The sequence below is a fragment of the Leucoraja erinacea genome, chromosome 12 (genome assembly GCF_028641065.1).
Source record: "Leucoraja erinacea ecotype New England chromosome 12, Leri_hhj_1, whole genome shotgun sequence".
NCBI classification, from domain to species: Eukaryota; Metazoa; Chordata; class Chondrichthyes; order Rajiformes; family Rajidae; genus Leucoraja; species Leucoraja erinaceus.
The window spans coordinates 44,273,037-44,286,822 of NC_073388.1; the positions used below are offsets into that span (position 1 = coordinate 44,273,037).

General features: G+C 44.2%; 1 protein-coding gene across 3 annotated transcripts in view; it reads left to right on the forward strand.

The window, feature by feature from the left end:
- LOC129702297 (E3 ubiquitin-protein ligase RNF128) overlaps positions 1-13,786 on the forward strand; it is a 116,336-nt gene that overhangs the window by 39,382 nt on the left and 63,168 nt on the right. The window contains exon 1 of one of the 3 annotated variants that reach the window (XM_055644023.1): positions 1,796-2,393. The exons of 1 other annotated variant lie outside the window; for it this stretch is intronic. In XM_055644023.1, coding sequence (XP_055499998.1) covers positions 1,973-2,393 — 421 coding nt within the window. In that variant the 5' untranslated portion in view covers positions 1,796-1,972. Of the gene's footprint in view, positions 1-1,795; positions 2,394-13,786 lie in introns of those variants that run through there. One more of the 3 variants, XM_055644021.1, reaches the window with a different exon arrangement.

Consider the following 13,786-nt stretch of genomic DNA (forward strand, 5'->3'; position numbering starts at 1 on the left):
GTGCCTGACTTGCAGTCCCAATCTGCTCAACCTCACCCTGTAGCTCAGACCATCAAGTCCTGGTACATCCTCGTAAATCTTCTCTGAACCCTTTCAAACTTGACACAATCTTTCCTACGACATGGTACCCAGAACCAAACGCAATACTCCAAATACGGCCTCACCCAACGTCTTATACAACTGCAAAACAACCTCCCAACTTCTATACTCAATACTCCGACTGATGGAGGCCAATGTGCCAAAAGCTTTTTTGGCCACCCTATCTACCTGTGACGCCGCCTTCAAGGAAATATGTACCTACACTCCTTGATCCCTCTGCTCCACAACTCTCCCCATAGCCCCACCAATCACTGTGTAGGTCCTGCACATTAGAGATGCTGCCTGACCCGCTGAGTTCTCACTTTGTGTTTTGTTCAATGCATCTATATGGTGATTAGCTCCTCAGATATGTTTGTTCGAAAAATTCAAGATGGGTCTGGATCTGTTGTGAGTCTGTGGATCGGCAGAGAACAAATCAGCAGGCAATGAGGAGAAAATGTACAGGGCTTTTAAGGTGAAGGGGGAAAGATTTAATAGGAATCTGAGGAGTAACATTTTTTACACAAAGGGAGGTGGTTGTATGGAACCAGGAGGTAGTTGAGGCAGGTACTAATCATGACATTTAAGAGACATTTGATGTCTCCTCCATCAGACGGGTCTCGACCAGAAACATCACCTATTCGTTTTTCTCCAGAGATGCTGTCTGATCTGCTGAGTTAATCCAGAGTTTTGTGCCTATCTTATGTTTTTAGGGATAAGGGCCAAGCACAGGGCAGGTGAGACCAGACCACAAGCCCTTCCGCCCAACTTGCCTGCACCAGCCAACACGCTCCGTGTCAGAAGAAAATTACAAAAAATAGGCTGGGAAACATTCAACAGGTCAGGCAGCATCTGTGGAAAGAGAGACAGATGCTCATTAACAAATGTATGTGCTGGGAATCTCTTAGTGTGAAGAATCTTTTGAAGGTTTCCGGCATCTGTTATTTGTTCCACAGATGCTGCCTGGTCTCCTGAGTGTTTCCTGCATCTTCTGTTTACTGCAGGCCAGAGTTGCTGCCGAGGCATGTAAGCAATCAGGAGGGGTTGCATCACACAGCAGTCGTTTCAACTTGCGGTCGACAATACTGAGACAAGCTTTTGGGTTTTTTTTTAAAGTTCCACTCGGCGTAGACCTTAAATCCCCTGCCACTGGGTCGACAGTCAAGCCCCGTAGATCTTAATCCACTAATTTAACCATGATGCGTGCACATTTTGTACACTCGTGTTATGTATACACTTCCGTGTGTATGCTTACATGACGGGGCCGCTGCTTTGAAATATTAATCATTGGTTACAGAGGGAGCGCTTTGGAGATGAAACAGAGAGAGCTAGAGATATAGCGATAGAGGGTGAGAGTGACAGAGGGAGAGAGAGACAGAGGGAGAGAGACAGAGGGAGAGAGACAGAGGACAGAGAGACAGACAGAGGGAGAGAGAGACAGAGGGAGAGAGAGAGAGAGGGAGAGAGAGAGAGGGAGAGAGAGACAGAGAGAGAGAGAGAGAGAGAGAGAGAGAGGGAGAGAGAGACAGGGAGAGAGAGACAGAGGGAGAGAGAGAGACAGAGGGAGAGAGAGACAGAGGGAGAGAGAGAGAGAGAGGGAGAGAGACAGAGGGAGAGAGACAGAGGGGGGGGGGGGGGGGGGGATGGAAGCAGAGAGCTGCGATTGGAAAGAGTTAAGTACATTGCCCTTTTAAGTGGCTGGGAGGGTGGAGTTTGTAACTTTATAGACGGTTACCGAGCAGTAGGAGGAGATTTCTTCCACCTGGACAGGTTGGGACGTTGGAGCAAGGATTTTGTAACTCGGTGTGAGCGCTGTGCCAAGGGCAGGGAGAGGAAGATAAGCAGGTTTGAGTTGAGTGGGGTGAGGATTCCGAGTTGCAAGTGGTCAGGAACGATGCGGGCTCTAGAGCGGGGCTCGGCTTCTGCCTGGTTGGCGGTGGCTCAGCTACTCTGGCTGCACTGTCCGCCCGCCAGCTCCTTCTGGACGGCGTACATCAACATCAGCTTCTACGACCCCGGGGCCAACCGCACGGAGCAGGAGAAGACGGAGAGCGGCGTGTACGGCCAGGATTCGCCACTGGACAGTGTCCGGGGACAGGTGGGCATCGCGCAGTCGGGCGGGGGTTTCGGCTGCGACCCGGACCTCCCGTACATCAGACCCGACCCCCACCAGCCTTGGGTGGCCCTGATCGAGAGGGGGGACGGCTGCACCTTCTCCGAGAAGATCCTCAACGCCGCCGAGCAAGGGGCGAGCGCGGTTGTCATCTTCAACTACCAAACGCCAACCAACGAAGTGGTCCAAATGTCCCACCCTGGTAAGTACTGGACCCACCAGCGACAAACTCCACTCTCTCCCGGGATAACTCTCATCCATCGTATACCGCTACAACCCAGACAAAACATTCCACTGACGGTATAATCCTTCCACCGACCAAACTAGTTTTACATCAGGCCCTTCGGCCCACCTCCCCCGTGCTGAAATTACACTCAAATATCACATGTGACATGTCTCTATTTTGCAAACCGTACATAACGTATGCAACATGTTGGAGTAATTCAGCGGGTCAGGCAGCATCTCTGGGGAACAGGAATAGGTGGCGATTCGGGTCGAGACCCTTCTTTAGACTGAGAGTCGGGGGAGAGGGAATCTCGAGGTATGGGAAGGTACAAAGAAACGTCACCTATCCCTTCTCCTGAGATACTGTCTGTCCGGCTGAGTTACTCCAGATTTTTGTGTCTATCTTTGGTGTAAACCAGCATCTACAGTTCCTTCCTACACATTTGCCTCCTCAATTTTGCCCCATCTAAAGCTTGTCCCCATCCTAGTACACACCGCCTATAGCTCTCTAGACTACGTGGCCCATCATGCTGGGATATACACAGAAGAAGAAGGGAAGGGAGGGGAGGGGGGGGGGGGGGGGGGGGGGGGGGGTTAATGAGTGAGGAGGATTGTGCTTTCATTTTAGAATATTTGCAACGTTGGAAAGCGGTGTTTGGATTTGCACGCCTGGTTTTATTTTAGATTTTGTTTTGGTGGTGGGGTGGGGGGGGGAGGGGGGTAGATTGAGAAAGGGTTTTTTTTGTGTGGGGACCGCTGGATAAAAGAGAGGGCTTTTATGAAACTTTGACTTTCACCGCCGCATCAAAGGCACCTTGTGGGGGACTCTGAAACTCAGACTGCAAACAACAGTCGGAGTTGCTTTTATTTATTTAACGTGATGCAACGCGGTGAATGTTGTGCCAGCTGTTAAGGGTCGCCAGGAGAAATAGTCGGATTTAAACCGTTAGTTACTGGAATTCCTCGGGTTACTTTAATTCCAGTCCTTGTCTGTCTCTCTCTCCGGGCGCTTTTATCTCCCATAATCAGAAACTCTCTGTCATAGTCTTTTTGTATCACCCCCCCCCCCCTCCCCTCCCAAAACAAAAACCCACCTCTGGGTCTCCTTTGCTTCCGCATTACGCACTCCCCCATTTCCACCGCCTTGTCTCCACCCTCAACCTCTCCCCACTCACTCACTCACTCACTGCCTCCCTTGTCTCTCGCTCCCTTGTCTCTCCCCCCTCTCGCCCCCCCCCCCCCCGCCCCTCCCCTCCCCCCCCTCTCGCCCCCCCCCCCCCCTCTCGCCCCCCCCCCCTCTTTCGGCCCCCCCCCCCCCTCTCTCTCACCCTCCTCCCCCCCACCCCCGGAGAGTCTATTTCCATGCTATATTTCTAAACTAAAGTATAGGGTGATTTCACCAAATGTCAAATGAGCGTAGATCCCCCCCCCTCACGTGACCGAAAAATTTAACTGGAGGACATATGTCACTTCGGTACACGTTAGTGAATGGGGAAACGCGCACTTTCACACCCGTTAAAAACATGAAAAACGGCCGTTTTTTTAGCTGAAACTTTCGGTGCTAGTCGGGGTGGCCGTGAAGCACAGCGACCTAAATTTTCAGGCAAAAAAAAAGATAGAAAGTAAGGTAATTACAAGAGGGAATTGAAGGTGGAAAAACAGCGGAAGTGCTTAGCAGACATTTGCCGTGGAGATTTAAAGGTCCAAAATATCGGGAATTATCGCGTTTGCTCGCTGAATTTCATCAAAAGTAAGGCATTATTAACTTTCGATGAAATTCAGCGAGCAAACGCGATAATTTCCCCTTATTTGGGGAATGTTGGAAGAATAAAATGCATGTAAGATTGGTGCAAATGGGTGGTTGAGTGTCAGTGTTGACTTGGTGGGCCAAAGAGCCTGTTCCTTGTTGCAGCTCTATGACTCTTAAGATTTGCTTGTTGTCAGTGAAGTTCAGAAGAACAAGCGGCAACGTCATTGAGACATAGAAGAACGAGGGTTTAACATGGTCGATGACAAAGGGTCATTTTCTCTGGATGGATTTTTTTTAGAACTGGTGGGATTTCGTCTCCAGAAAAGTGGATGTCCATTCAGGACTGTGAGGATTCTTTACTGGGGGAGAGGGCTGTCAAACTTAGGAATTCAGCCAGAGATTGTAGATGCTTGGACACTGGATGGATTGGCGGAGGTTGGGATTGGTGGGGAAGTTGCAGAGACGAGGGATCGCTGGTCGGCGTGGACTCGTTTGGCCAAAGGCCCTGTTTCCGCACTGTATCTCTAACCTAAAACTACAGTAAACAGAGGATCTTTGATTGGAGTAGTAGGCCGGAAGGAGAACGCGATCTCCACTCCCACTTTCTGCATCTGTTTTGAAACTAGGATGACATAAAATGTTGAAAGAGGAACGTTAATTCTGTCTGTCTTTCCACCAATGCTGCCTGACCCGCTGAGTGTTTCCATAATTTTCTGATTCTCATTTTGGATGTCCAGATTTTTCTCTTTCCAATTGCAGCACAGTGGTGCAGCTGGTAGAAACTTCCTCTCAATACCGGGGTTCAATCTTGACTTTGGGTGTTGCCTGTGTGTGAAGTTTGTACATTCTCCCTGTGACTCCTTGGGGTTCCTCCCACATCTCAATGTTTGTAGGTTCATTGGCTTCTGTAAGTTGCCCCTCGTGAATGAGAAAGTTGGATAACATAGAACTAGTGTGAATGGGTGATCAATGGTCGATGTGGGCTGAAGGGCCTGTTTCCCCGCTGTTTCTCCAAAGTGAAAACACAATAACTTTCATGATTAAATTGCGGCCCGTCAGCTTTTATACTTCGATGCCTTTCACAGGTTGTGAAGCACTTTTCATCCAACAAAACTTGGCATTGTTGTTGTGTTTTGTATTGTTAGAAACACGGCATCCATTTCCAACGCAGCTTTGGTCCCATAAACAATGTCATAATGATTAGTTCTGTTTCAGTAATGTTGGAAGGGTATATGGGTCATGGAGACGTATATGAAGGCAGTTAAGCCATGGAACATTCGTGAGTAATACAGACCATTCTTTAGTGTTATTAATCAGAATGATCAGCTGGTTATAAATGAGAATTGTTTTTTTTTTTTTGAAATAAATGAGAATTATAAACCTATTCAGTAACCACACCTTTACTGTACTGTAGGTTAATGGGTCATGGAGACAAACTTAAAAAAAAAAAAAACATTGCTGTTAGTTAAAAGCTTCACTGCAGTTAACAAAAGCAGGCCGAACTTTTCACAAGTTTAGTTTAGAAATACAAAATGGAAACCAACCCCGGAACAAAGTGTTGGAATAACTCAACAGGTTAGGCAGCCTCTGGAGAACATGGTTGGGTGATGTTTCTGGTCAAGACCCTTCCTCAAACTGGAGGAAACGGGCCCTTGAGTCCACGACGACCATCGATCTCCCGTTCACACTAGTTCTATGTAGAAAAGCCAATTAACCTGCAAACCTGCACGTCCTTTTGATGTGGGAGGAAACTGGAGCACCCAGAGGATACCCACCTTTTCATGTGGAGATGGTGCAACTCCACACACAGACAGCACCCGAGGTCAGGAGCAAACTGGTCTCTGGTGCTCTGAGGCAGCAGCTCTACCAGCTGTGCCACTGTGCTGCACTGCCGTAAATGGATCGAGAACAATAGATTGAGTGATTGCCAAATCAACAAGGCAAAGGAGGTTCTTTTCAAATGTAGATGGTTACACTGCGGAAACTAGTTGTATTTATATTCATTGCATTTTTATTGCAATGGTACTTTGTAGTTACATTTGTTTTTTCATTCCCTCTCCTTATTCAATGATACAGTAGAATACCAATGATGGATTTGGAACATTGCAGTGGGTGTGCTCTGTGCTCTAGTTCAGAATCGATATGATTTACAGTGCCCTCCAAAATGTTTGGGACAAAGACCCATCATTTTTACAAATTTCAGACTTTGTTCTGACAAAGTAATATTGTGTCGCATTTATTTACTCTGCAATTTGAGATTTGAAATAGGAAAAACAAATCACATGTGGTTAAAGTTGCCATAGAGGGAGTGCAGAGACGGTTCACCAGACTGATTCCTGGATCCTGGGGCAGGACTGTCTTATGAAGAAAGACTGGATAGACTTGGTTTATACTCTCTAGAATTTAGGAGATTGAGAGGGGATCTTATAGAAACTTACAAAATTCTTAAGGGGTTGGACAGGCTAGATGCAGGAAGATTGTTCCCGATGTTAGGGAAGTCCAGGACAAGGGTCACAGCTTAAGGATAAGGGGGGAAATACTTTAAAACCGAGATGAGAAGAACTTTTTTCACACAGAGAGTGGTGAATCTCTGGAACTCTCTGCCACAGAGGGTAGTTGAGGCCAGTTCATTGGCTATATTTAAGAGGGAGTTAGATGTGGCCCTTGTGGCTAAGGGGATCAAGGGGTATGGAGAGAAGGCAGGTACTGGATACCGAGTTGGATGATCAGCCATGATCATATTGAATGGCGGTGCAGGCTCGAAGGGCCGAATGGCCTACTCCTGCACCTAATTTCTATGTTTCTAAAGTGCACAAATAATCACATTTTATTAAAGGCCATTTTTATACATTTTATTTCACCACGTATAAATCACAGCTGTGTTTATACATAGTCCCCCAATTCAGGGCACCATAATGTTTGGGACACATGGCTTCACATGTGTTTGTAATTGCTCAGGTGTGTTTAATTGCCTCCTTGATGCAGGTAGAAGAGAGCTCTCAGCACCTAGACTTTCCTCCAATCTTTCCATCACCTTTGGAAACTTTTATTGCTGTTTATCAACATGAGGACCAAAGTTGTGCCAATGTAAGTCAAAGAAGCCATTATGAGACTGAGTAACAAGAATAAAACTGTTAGAGACATCAGCCAAACCTTAGACTTACCATAAGTGACTGTTTGGAACATCATTAAGAAGAAAGAGAGCACTGGTGAACTTACTAATTGCAGTGGGACTGGCAGAGGAAGACCCCCACAGCTGATGACAGAAGAATTCTCTCTGTAATAAAGAAAATCCCCAAACACTTCTCCGACAGATCAGAAACACTCTTCAGGAGTCAGATGTGGATTTGTCAATAACCACTGTCCGCAGAAGACTTCATGAACAGAAATACAGAGGCTACACTGCACGATGCAAACCACTGGTTAGCCGCAAAAAATAGGATGTCCAGGTTACAGTTTTCCAAGAAGTACTTAAAAGAGCAACCACAGTTCTGGAAAAAGGTCTTGTGCACAGATGAGACAAAGATTAACATATCAGAGGGATGGCAAGAACAAAGTATGGAGGAGAGAAGGAACTGCCCAAGATTCAAAGCATACCACCTCACCTGTGAAACACAGTGGTGGAGGTGTTATAGCCTGCGCATGTATGGCTGCTGAATGTACTGGCTCACTTATCTTCATTGATGATACAACTGCTGATGGTAGTAGCACAATGAATTTTGAAGTGTATAGACACATCCTATCTGCTCAAGTTCAAACAAATGGCTCAAAATTTCATTGGCCGGCAGTTCATTCTACAGCAAGACAATGATCCCAAACATGCTGCTAAAGCAATAAAGCTAAAAATTTGTCAATTTTCAAAGCTAAAAAATGGTAAATTCTTGAGTGGCCAAGTTAATCACCCCATCTGAACCCAATTGAGCATGCCTTTTACATCCTGAAGAGAAAGCTAAAGGGTACTATCTACCAAAACAACCATAAGCTAAAGATGGTTGCAATACAGGCCTGGCAAAGCATCACCAGAGTAGACACCCAGCAGATGGTGATGTACATGAATCGCAGACTTCATTGCTTGCAAAGGATATGCAACAAAATACTAAATATGACTACTTTCATTTACATGACATTGCTGTGCCCCAAACATTGTAGTGCCCTCAAATGGGGGGACTTATACAGTGTATAAACACTGCTGTAATTTCTACATGGTGAAACCAAAATGTATAAAAATGCCTTTATTAAAATCTGACAATGTGCACTTTAACCTCATGTGATATATATATATATTATATAGATATTATAAATATATTATAGATATTATAGATATAGATATTATAGATATAGATGTCTATATCTATCTATATATATTCTATTACAAATCTCAAATTGTGGAGTACAGAGGCAGATAAATAAATAATGTGGATTTGTCCCAAACATTATGGAGGGCACTGCGTTCAAATAATCTTTTAGTTTTTTTTTATACCCCCAAGCCATTTCCATTAATGTTAATTGGCTCCCCATGGTCATGACTTCTTTGATTGGGAAGCTCATTGTTTCCTACTGGGAAAGTGATTCATTCTCCTGAATTGTGCATCATTATTCTGCAGCTCAGCTAATGGTTACTTGGGACTTAATCTGCCTGTAATATTTTAATCACTTCACCCATTTTTTTTCCTTTGCACCATACCTCTCAATCTGGTGAGGTTACAGAAGCACGCGGTCTATTGAGTGAATTATGTATTCTACTTTTCTATCCATATGTTCTACCAGTCATAGAGCCGTTTGGAAGGAAACAGTTTCTCTCGCCCAACTTGCTCATGCTGACCAAGTTGTGACATTAGTCCCACCTGCCAGCATTTGGCCCATATCCCTCTAAACCTTTCCTACTCGAGTACCTGTCCCAATGTCTTTTAAATATTGTTATAGTACCTGCCTCAACCACTTCCTCTGGCAGCTCATTCCATACACACTCCACCCCCTGTGTGGAAAAAGTTGCCCCTCGGTGTCCTATTAAATGTTTACCCTCATGAAAAAAATGTTGATTCTTGATTTTCAAGTGTCTTAAGAAAGATGTTTGGGCAGATACTACATTCTGTGTGTTAAGAAAGATAGTTGAGCAGACACCTCATTCAGTGTGTTCACCAGTACAGTTTGAACCTAGTTTTAAAAAGTTCAAGAAAGGAATTTGGTCTCAATGTCTCGATGAGTTATCATCATGAAGTTGCATCTATTCTGTCTGAAGAAGGGACTCGACCTGAAACATCACACATTCCTCTCTCCAGAGATGCTGTCTGTGCTGCTGAGTTACTCCAGCTTTTGTGTCTATTGTCGATTTAAACCAGCAACTGCAGTTCTTTCCTACACACTCTATTCTGGTGCTATGACCCTCCATATCTCTTGGAATGAGTATTTAGTTGTTCTTTTGTCTTTTCTGTGTTGTGTTGGTGTAACTAATTGATTCCTACCCCCAATCAATTAGCAAACTAACCCAAATTCTGCCATCCAATTTTGAGAGATGGTTCTCAGAATTCAGAGCTTATAAAATGCTGGGAAATTCTGAAATGGTGGAGGTTAGGGCGGCACAGTGGCTCAGCCGTAGAGTTGTTACCTTGCAGTGTTGGAGACCCGGGTTCGATCCTGACTATGGTTACTGTTTGTTCGTCATTTGCACGTTCTCCCTGTGACCGCGTGGGTTTCTCCGAATGCTCTGGTTTCCACCCACACGCCAAAGACGTGCCGGTTTATAGATTAAAATTGACTTCTGTAAATTGTAAATTGTCCTTTGTGTGTAGGATAGTGCTAGTGTATGATGTGATCGCTGGTCAGTGTGGATTCGGTGGGCCATGCTGTATCTCTAAAGTAACGTCTAAGTTAGGTTGCAGAATTACATGAAAGATTCCAGTTGGTGGTTGAGAGGAGTATCTGTGATAAACATCTGAAGAAGTATCCCAACCTGATACGTCACCAATCCGTGTTCTCAAAAGATGCTGACTTACTCCAGCCCTGTGTCTTTTTGTGTAAGCCAACATCTGCATTTCCTTGTTTCTCCATTATGTGTGATGAAATAGTGGTCATTCCCTGACGAGAATGTTATTATCTTGTGATTTAGGATGAGTTTCAGTGAGTGGGCTAATCGGATTATGTTTCATCCATGACTAAAATGTCAGTTTATCAAGACTCATGATTGTTAGCAAAGTTTGTCAAAGTTATTGGTATCTCTTCAACGTTAATCAGCCTTGCTAAATGTGAAGGAACTTCATTTGTAAATTTACAAATGTAATCTTAAAACATTCAGAAGCATGATGTATTTGTATAGGAGAATTTATTTCAGAGTGTACTTTGTAACCGAAAAGAAATTCCAATTTGAAGTTCCAATTTGAAAAATTATATTGTCACGTGTACATAGATACAGTGAAAAGCTTCGTTTTTGTGCTATCCAGACAAACCATACAAAATGAGTACATTCAAGCCATACATGTGTACAACTTGCAATGCAGAGAGGAAAAACAGAATATAGTGCAGAAATATGGTGTTACGGCAACGTAGTATTTTAGATACAGAGGAAAAAGTCCAATGACCGCAATGTCGTAGGTGGAAGATTGGGACTACACCCTAGTTTATGGGCGGACCATTCAATAGTCTGATAACAGCGGGGATAAAGTTGTTTGTGTAGAAAGAAACTGCAGATGCTGGTCTATACCACGGACAGACACAAAGCAACTCAGCAGGTCAGGCAGCATCTCTGGAGAAAAAGGATGAGTGACATTTTGAGTCTGAAGAAGGGTCTTGACCTTGAAATGCTACCCAATCTATTTCTCCAGAGCTGCTGCCTGACCCACTGAGTTACTCCAGCACTTTGTGTCTACCTTCAGGATGAAGCTGTCTCTGAATCTGACGTTGTGCTTTCAAGCATTTTGGACCTTCTGCCTGAGGGGTGAGAAAGGTCCGTGGTTATGTTGGGTGGTTTCCCAAGACACTGTGCAGTGCATTGGAGTCAATGGCGGTGAATGGGGACGCTGGTTTGTGTGATGGACTGGGCTGGTGACTCGACACGCAAACAATGTCCCTGGCAGTACATATACCAGGAAGATAAATGACCAAAAAGCAGGAAGTGACAGCAGGGTATCTGTATACTGTTGTATCTGCCAAGTTTATTCATGGAAACAAGAAGTTGCATTCATTCTCAATCAATTCAACCAGTCTGTATGCCAATGTTTGGACACCAATCGGCCAACAGACAGTTTATCCATCTGTTCATGAAGGTCTGTGTCCAAAATGTAATTTTAGATTTTATTGGAGAATTTTTGAGAGTTTTATTAAGAATCTTGAACCTGGGGGAATGGTTCAATTGAAATAATATTGTTGTGCGACGGTTATAAATTGTACAAATCAATTAAATTTGAAAAACTTAAAAAAACCCCAAAAAAACACACACACTGAGTTTTCTCTGTACCTCAGTAATAACAAGTCTATACCAATACCAGATTCTACACTCATCCTTCACACTGAGTATAAGGCGGGCGCACTGGTAGAGTTGCGGCCTTACTGCGCCAGAGATTCGTGTTTGATCCTGACTACGGATACTGAGTATATGGAGTTTGTACATTCTCCTTGTGACCGCCTAGGTTTTCTCCAAGTGCTCCGGTTTCCTCCCACATTTCAAAGACATACAGGCTTGTAGGTTAAATGGTTTTGGTAAAATTGTCCATAATGTGTAGGATAGTATTGGTGGGCCGAAGGGACTGTTTCAGCGCTGTATCTATAAAGTCTAAAATGGAATAATTGATTTGATCTTTCCATATGGTTGCATGATCTGGGAGCTGGCTCTGTAAGAGGCTGGGCCCCATACAGGTATTCAAACTGGCAGACCCTTCAGCCTGCTCTGCCATGTAATAAGATGGTTGTGTTCTCAACACAGTCCTGTCTACCTGTCGTCTCCTTATCAAGAGTTGATCTACCCTCACCTTCAAAAGTATTCAGAGACTCCCATCTCTATTGTCTTTTAAGGAAGAGATTTCCAATGACTAGTAGTCATCTAAAACAAAGGAATTCCAGCCAGTCTGTCTTAATTGCACAAATAGAACTTGGTTCCTTTAATAAATCTGAGCTCCATGTGTTGGATTCAACAGTTTGCCTTGTGGTGTCCGAAATTAGCTCGGCTTTTTCTCAAGTGTCTGTTTGTCATTCATTTCCTCGCCTACTTTTTATACGGTCGTTCACTGTGTCTTTCTATCCACTTGCCAAACTTAAATCGGCTCTTGGCTTTGTGTCAGAAGATAGTGGTTTCAAATCGAACTGCACGCACAGGAGCGTCGGCAACAGACCAGAGGGAATTTTAAAAAAGGAACAAATTCTCGGAGGAACTTGGCAGGCCAGGCAGCATCCGTGGAAGGAAATGGAGAGGTGACAAGAAGGGACTCTTCTTCATACTGATGAATACTTGAGGCAATGCTGCCGCATTAGAAATGCTTCCCCTAGAACAGTACAGGACAGGAACAGGCCCTTCGTCCCACAGTGTCTGTGCCGACAAGATGCCAAGACCAACCTATCTGTCTGCATATAATCCATATCCCTCTATTCCTTGAATATCCACGAGTCTATCTAAAAGTCTCTTAAAGGTACACAAAAATGCTGGAGAAACTCAGTGGGTGCAGCAGCATCTATGGAGCGAAGGAAATGGGCAACGTTTCGGCCTGAAACGTTGCCTATTTCCTTCGCTCCATAGATGCTGCTGCACCCGCTGAGTTTCTCCAGCATTTTTGTGTACCTTCGATTTTCCAGCATCTGCAGTTCCTTCTTAAACTAAAAGTATTTTAAATACCGCTATCATATAAGGCTCTGTTTTTTCACTCTGGGTGTAGTGGTCTCCTGGTGATGAATCTGTGGAATTCATGGCCTCCATCGCCACCTGAGGCAATGTCTTTGGATATTTTTAAAGCAGAGATTGATGAGATATTGATTGGTGTGGGTGTCATAGGTTATGGGATGGTTGGAAGGGAAATATAGATCAGCCATGATTGAGTGATGGAGTAGACTAAATGGCCTAATTCTGCTCCTATGATGTCTGAACTGATGGTAATCTATTGGAAAATATATATATTTTTTTGCCCACTATTTATCTCCCAATCATAATTCCAGCAAATAAAATGGTAAAAAGGAGCAAGTCAGAAGGAGAGGGCAAGTTGATGCAAATGTTAGCTGTCTCTCCTCTTGGCATGCTGCTTGACCTGGAATTTCTACCATTGTATGTTTTTAATGTTTTCCAACATCTGCAGATTTTTTTTTGCTTTTGGATTACTATTTAAGAGAAGTTGTGGTGAGCCATGTATCACGTGATGCTAAATTACTGGTCTTGACTTTTGGTTTGAATTGTGAAAGGGATAAAATATACATGCCTTCTATTACTGCATAGAACTTAGAAAAGTACCGCACAGGAACAGGCCCTCTGGCCCACAATATCTGTGCCAGACATAATGCTACAGTAAACTAACCTCATCTGCCTGCACGTGATCCAATTCCCTCCATTTCATGCTTATCTATGTGCATATTTAAAAGTCTCTCAAATGCCACCATGGTATCTGCTCCCACTGCCATCTCTGACATTGTAATTGTTTAAGCTAGTT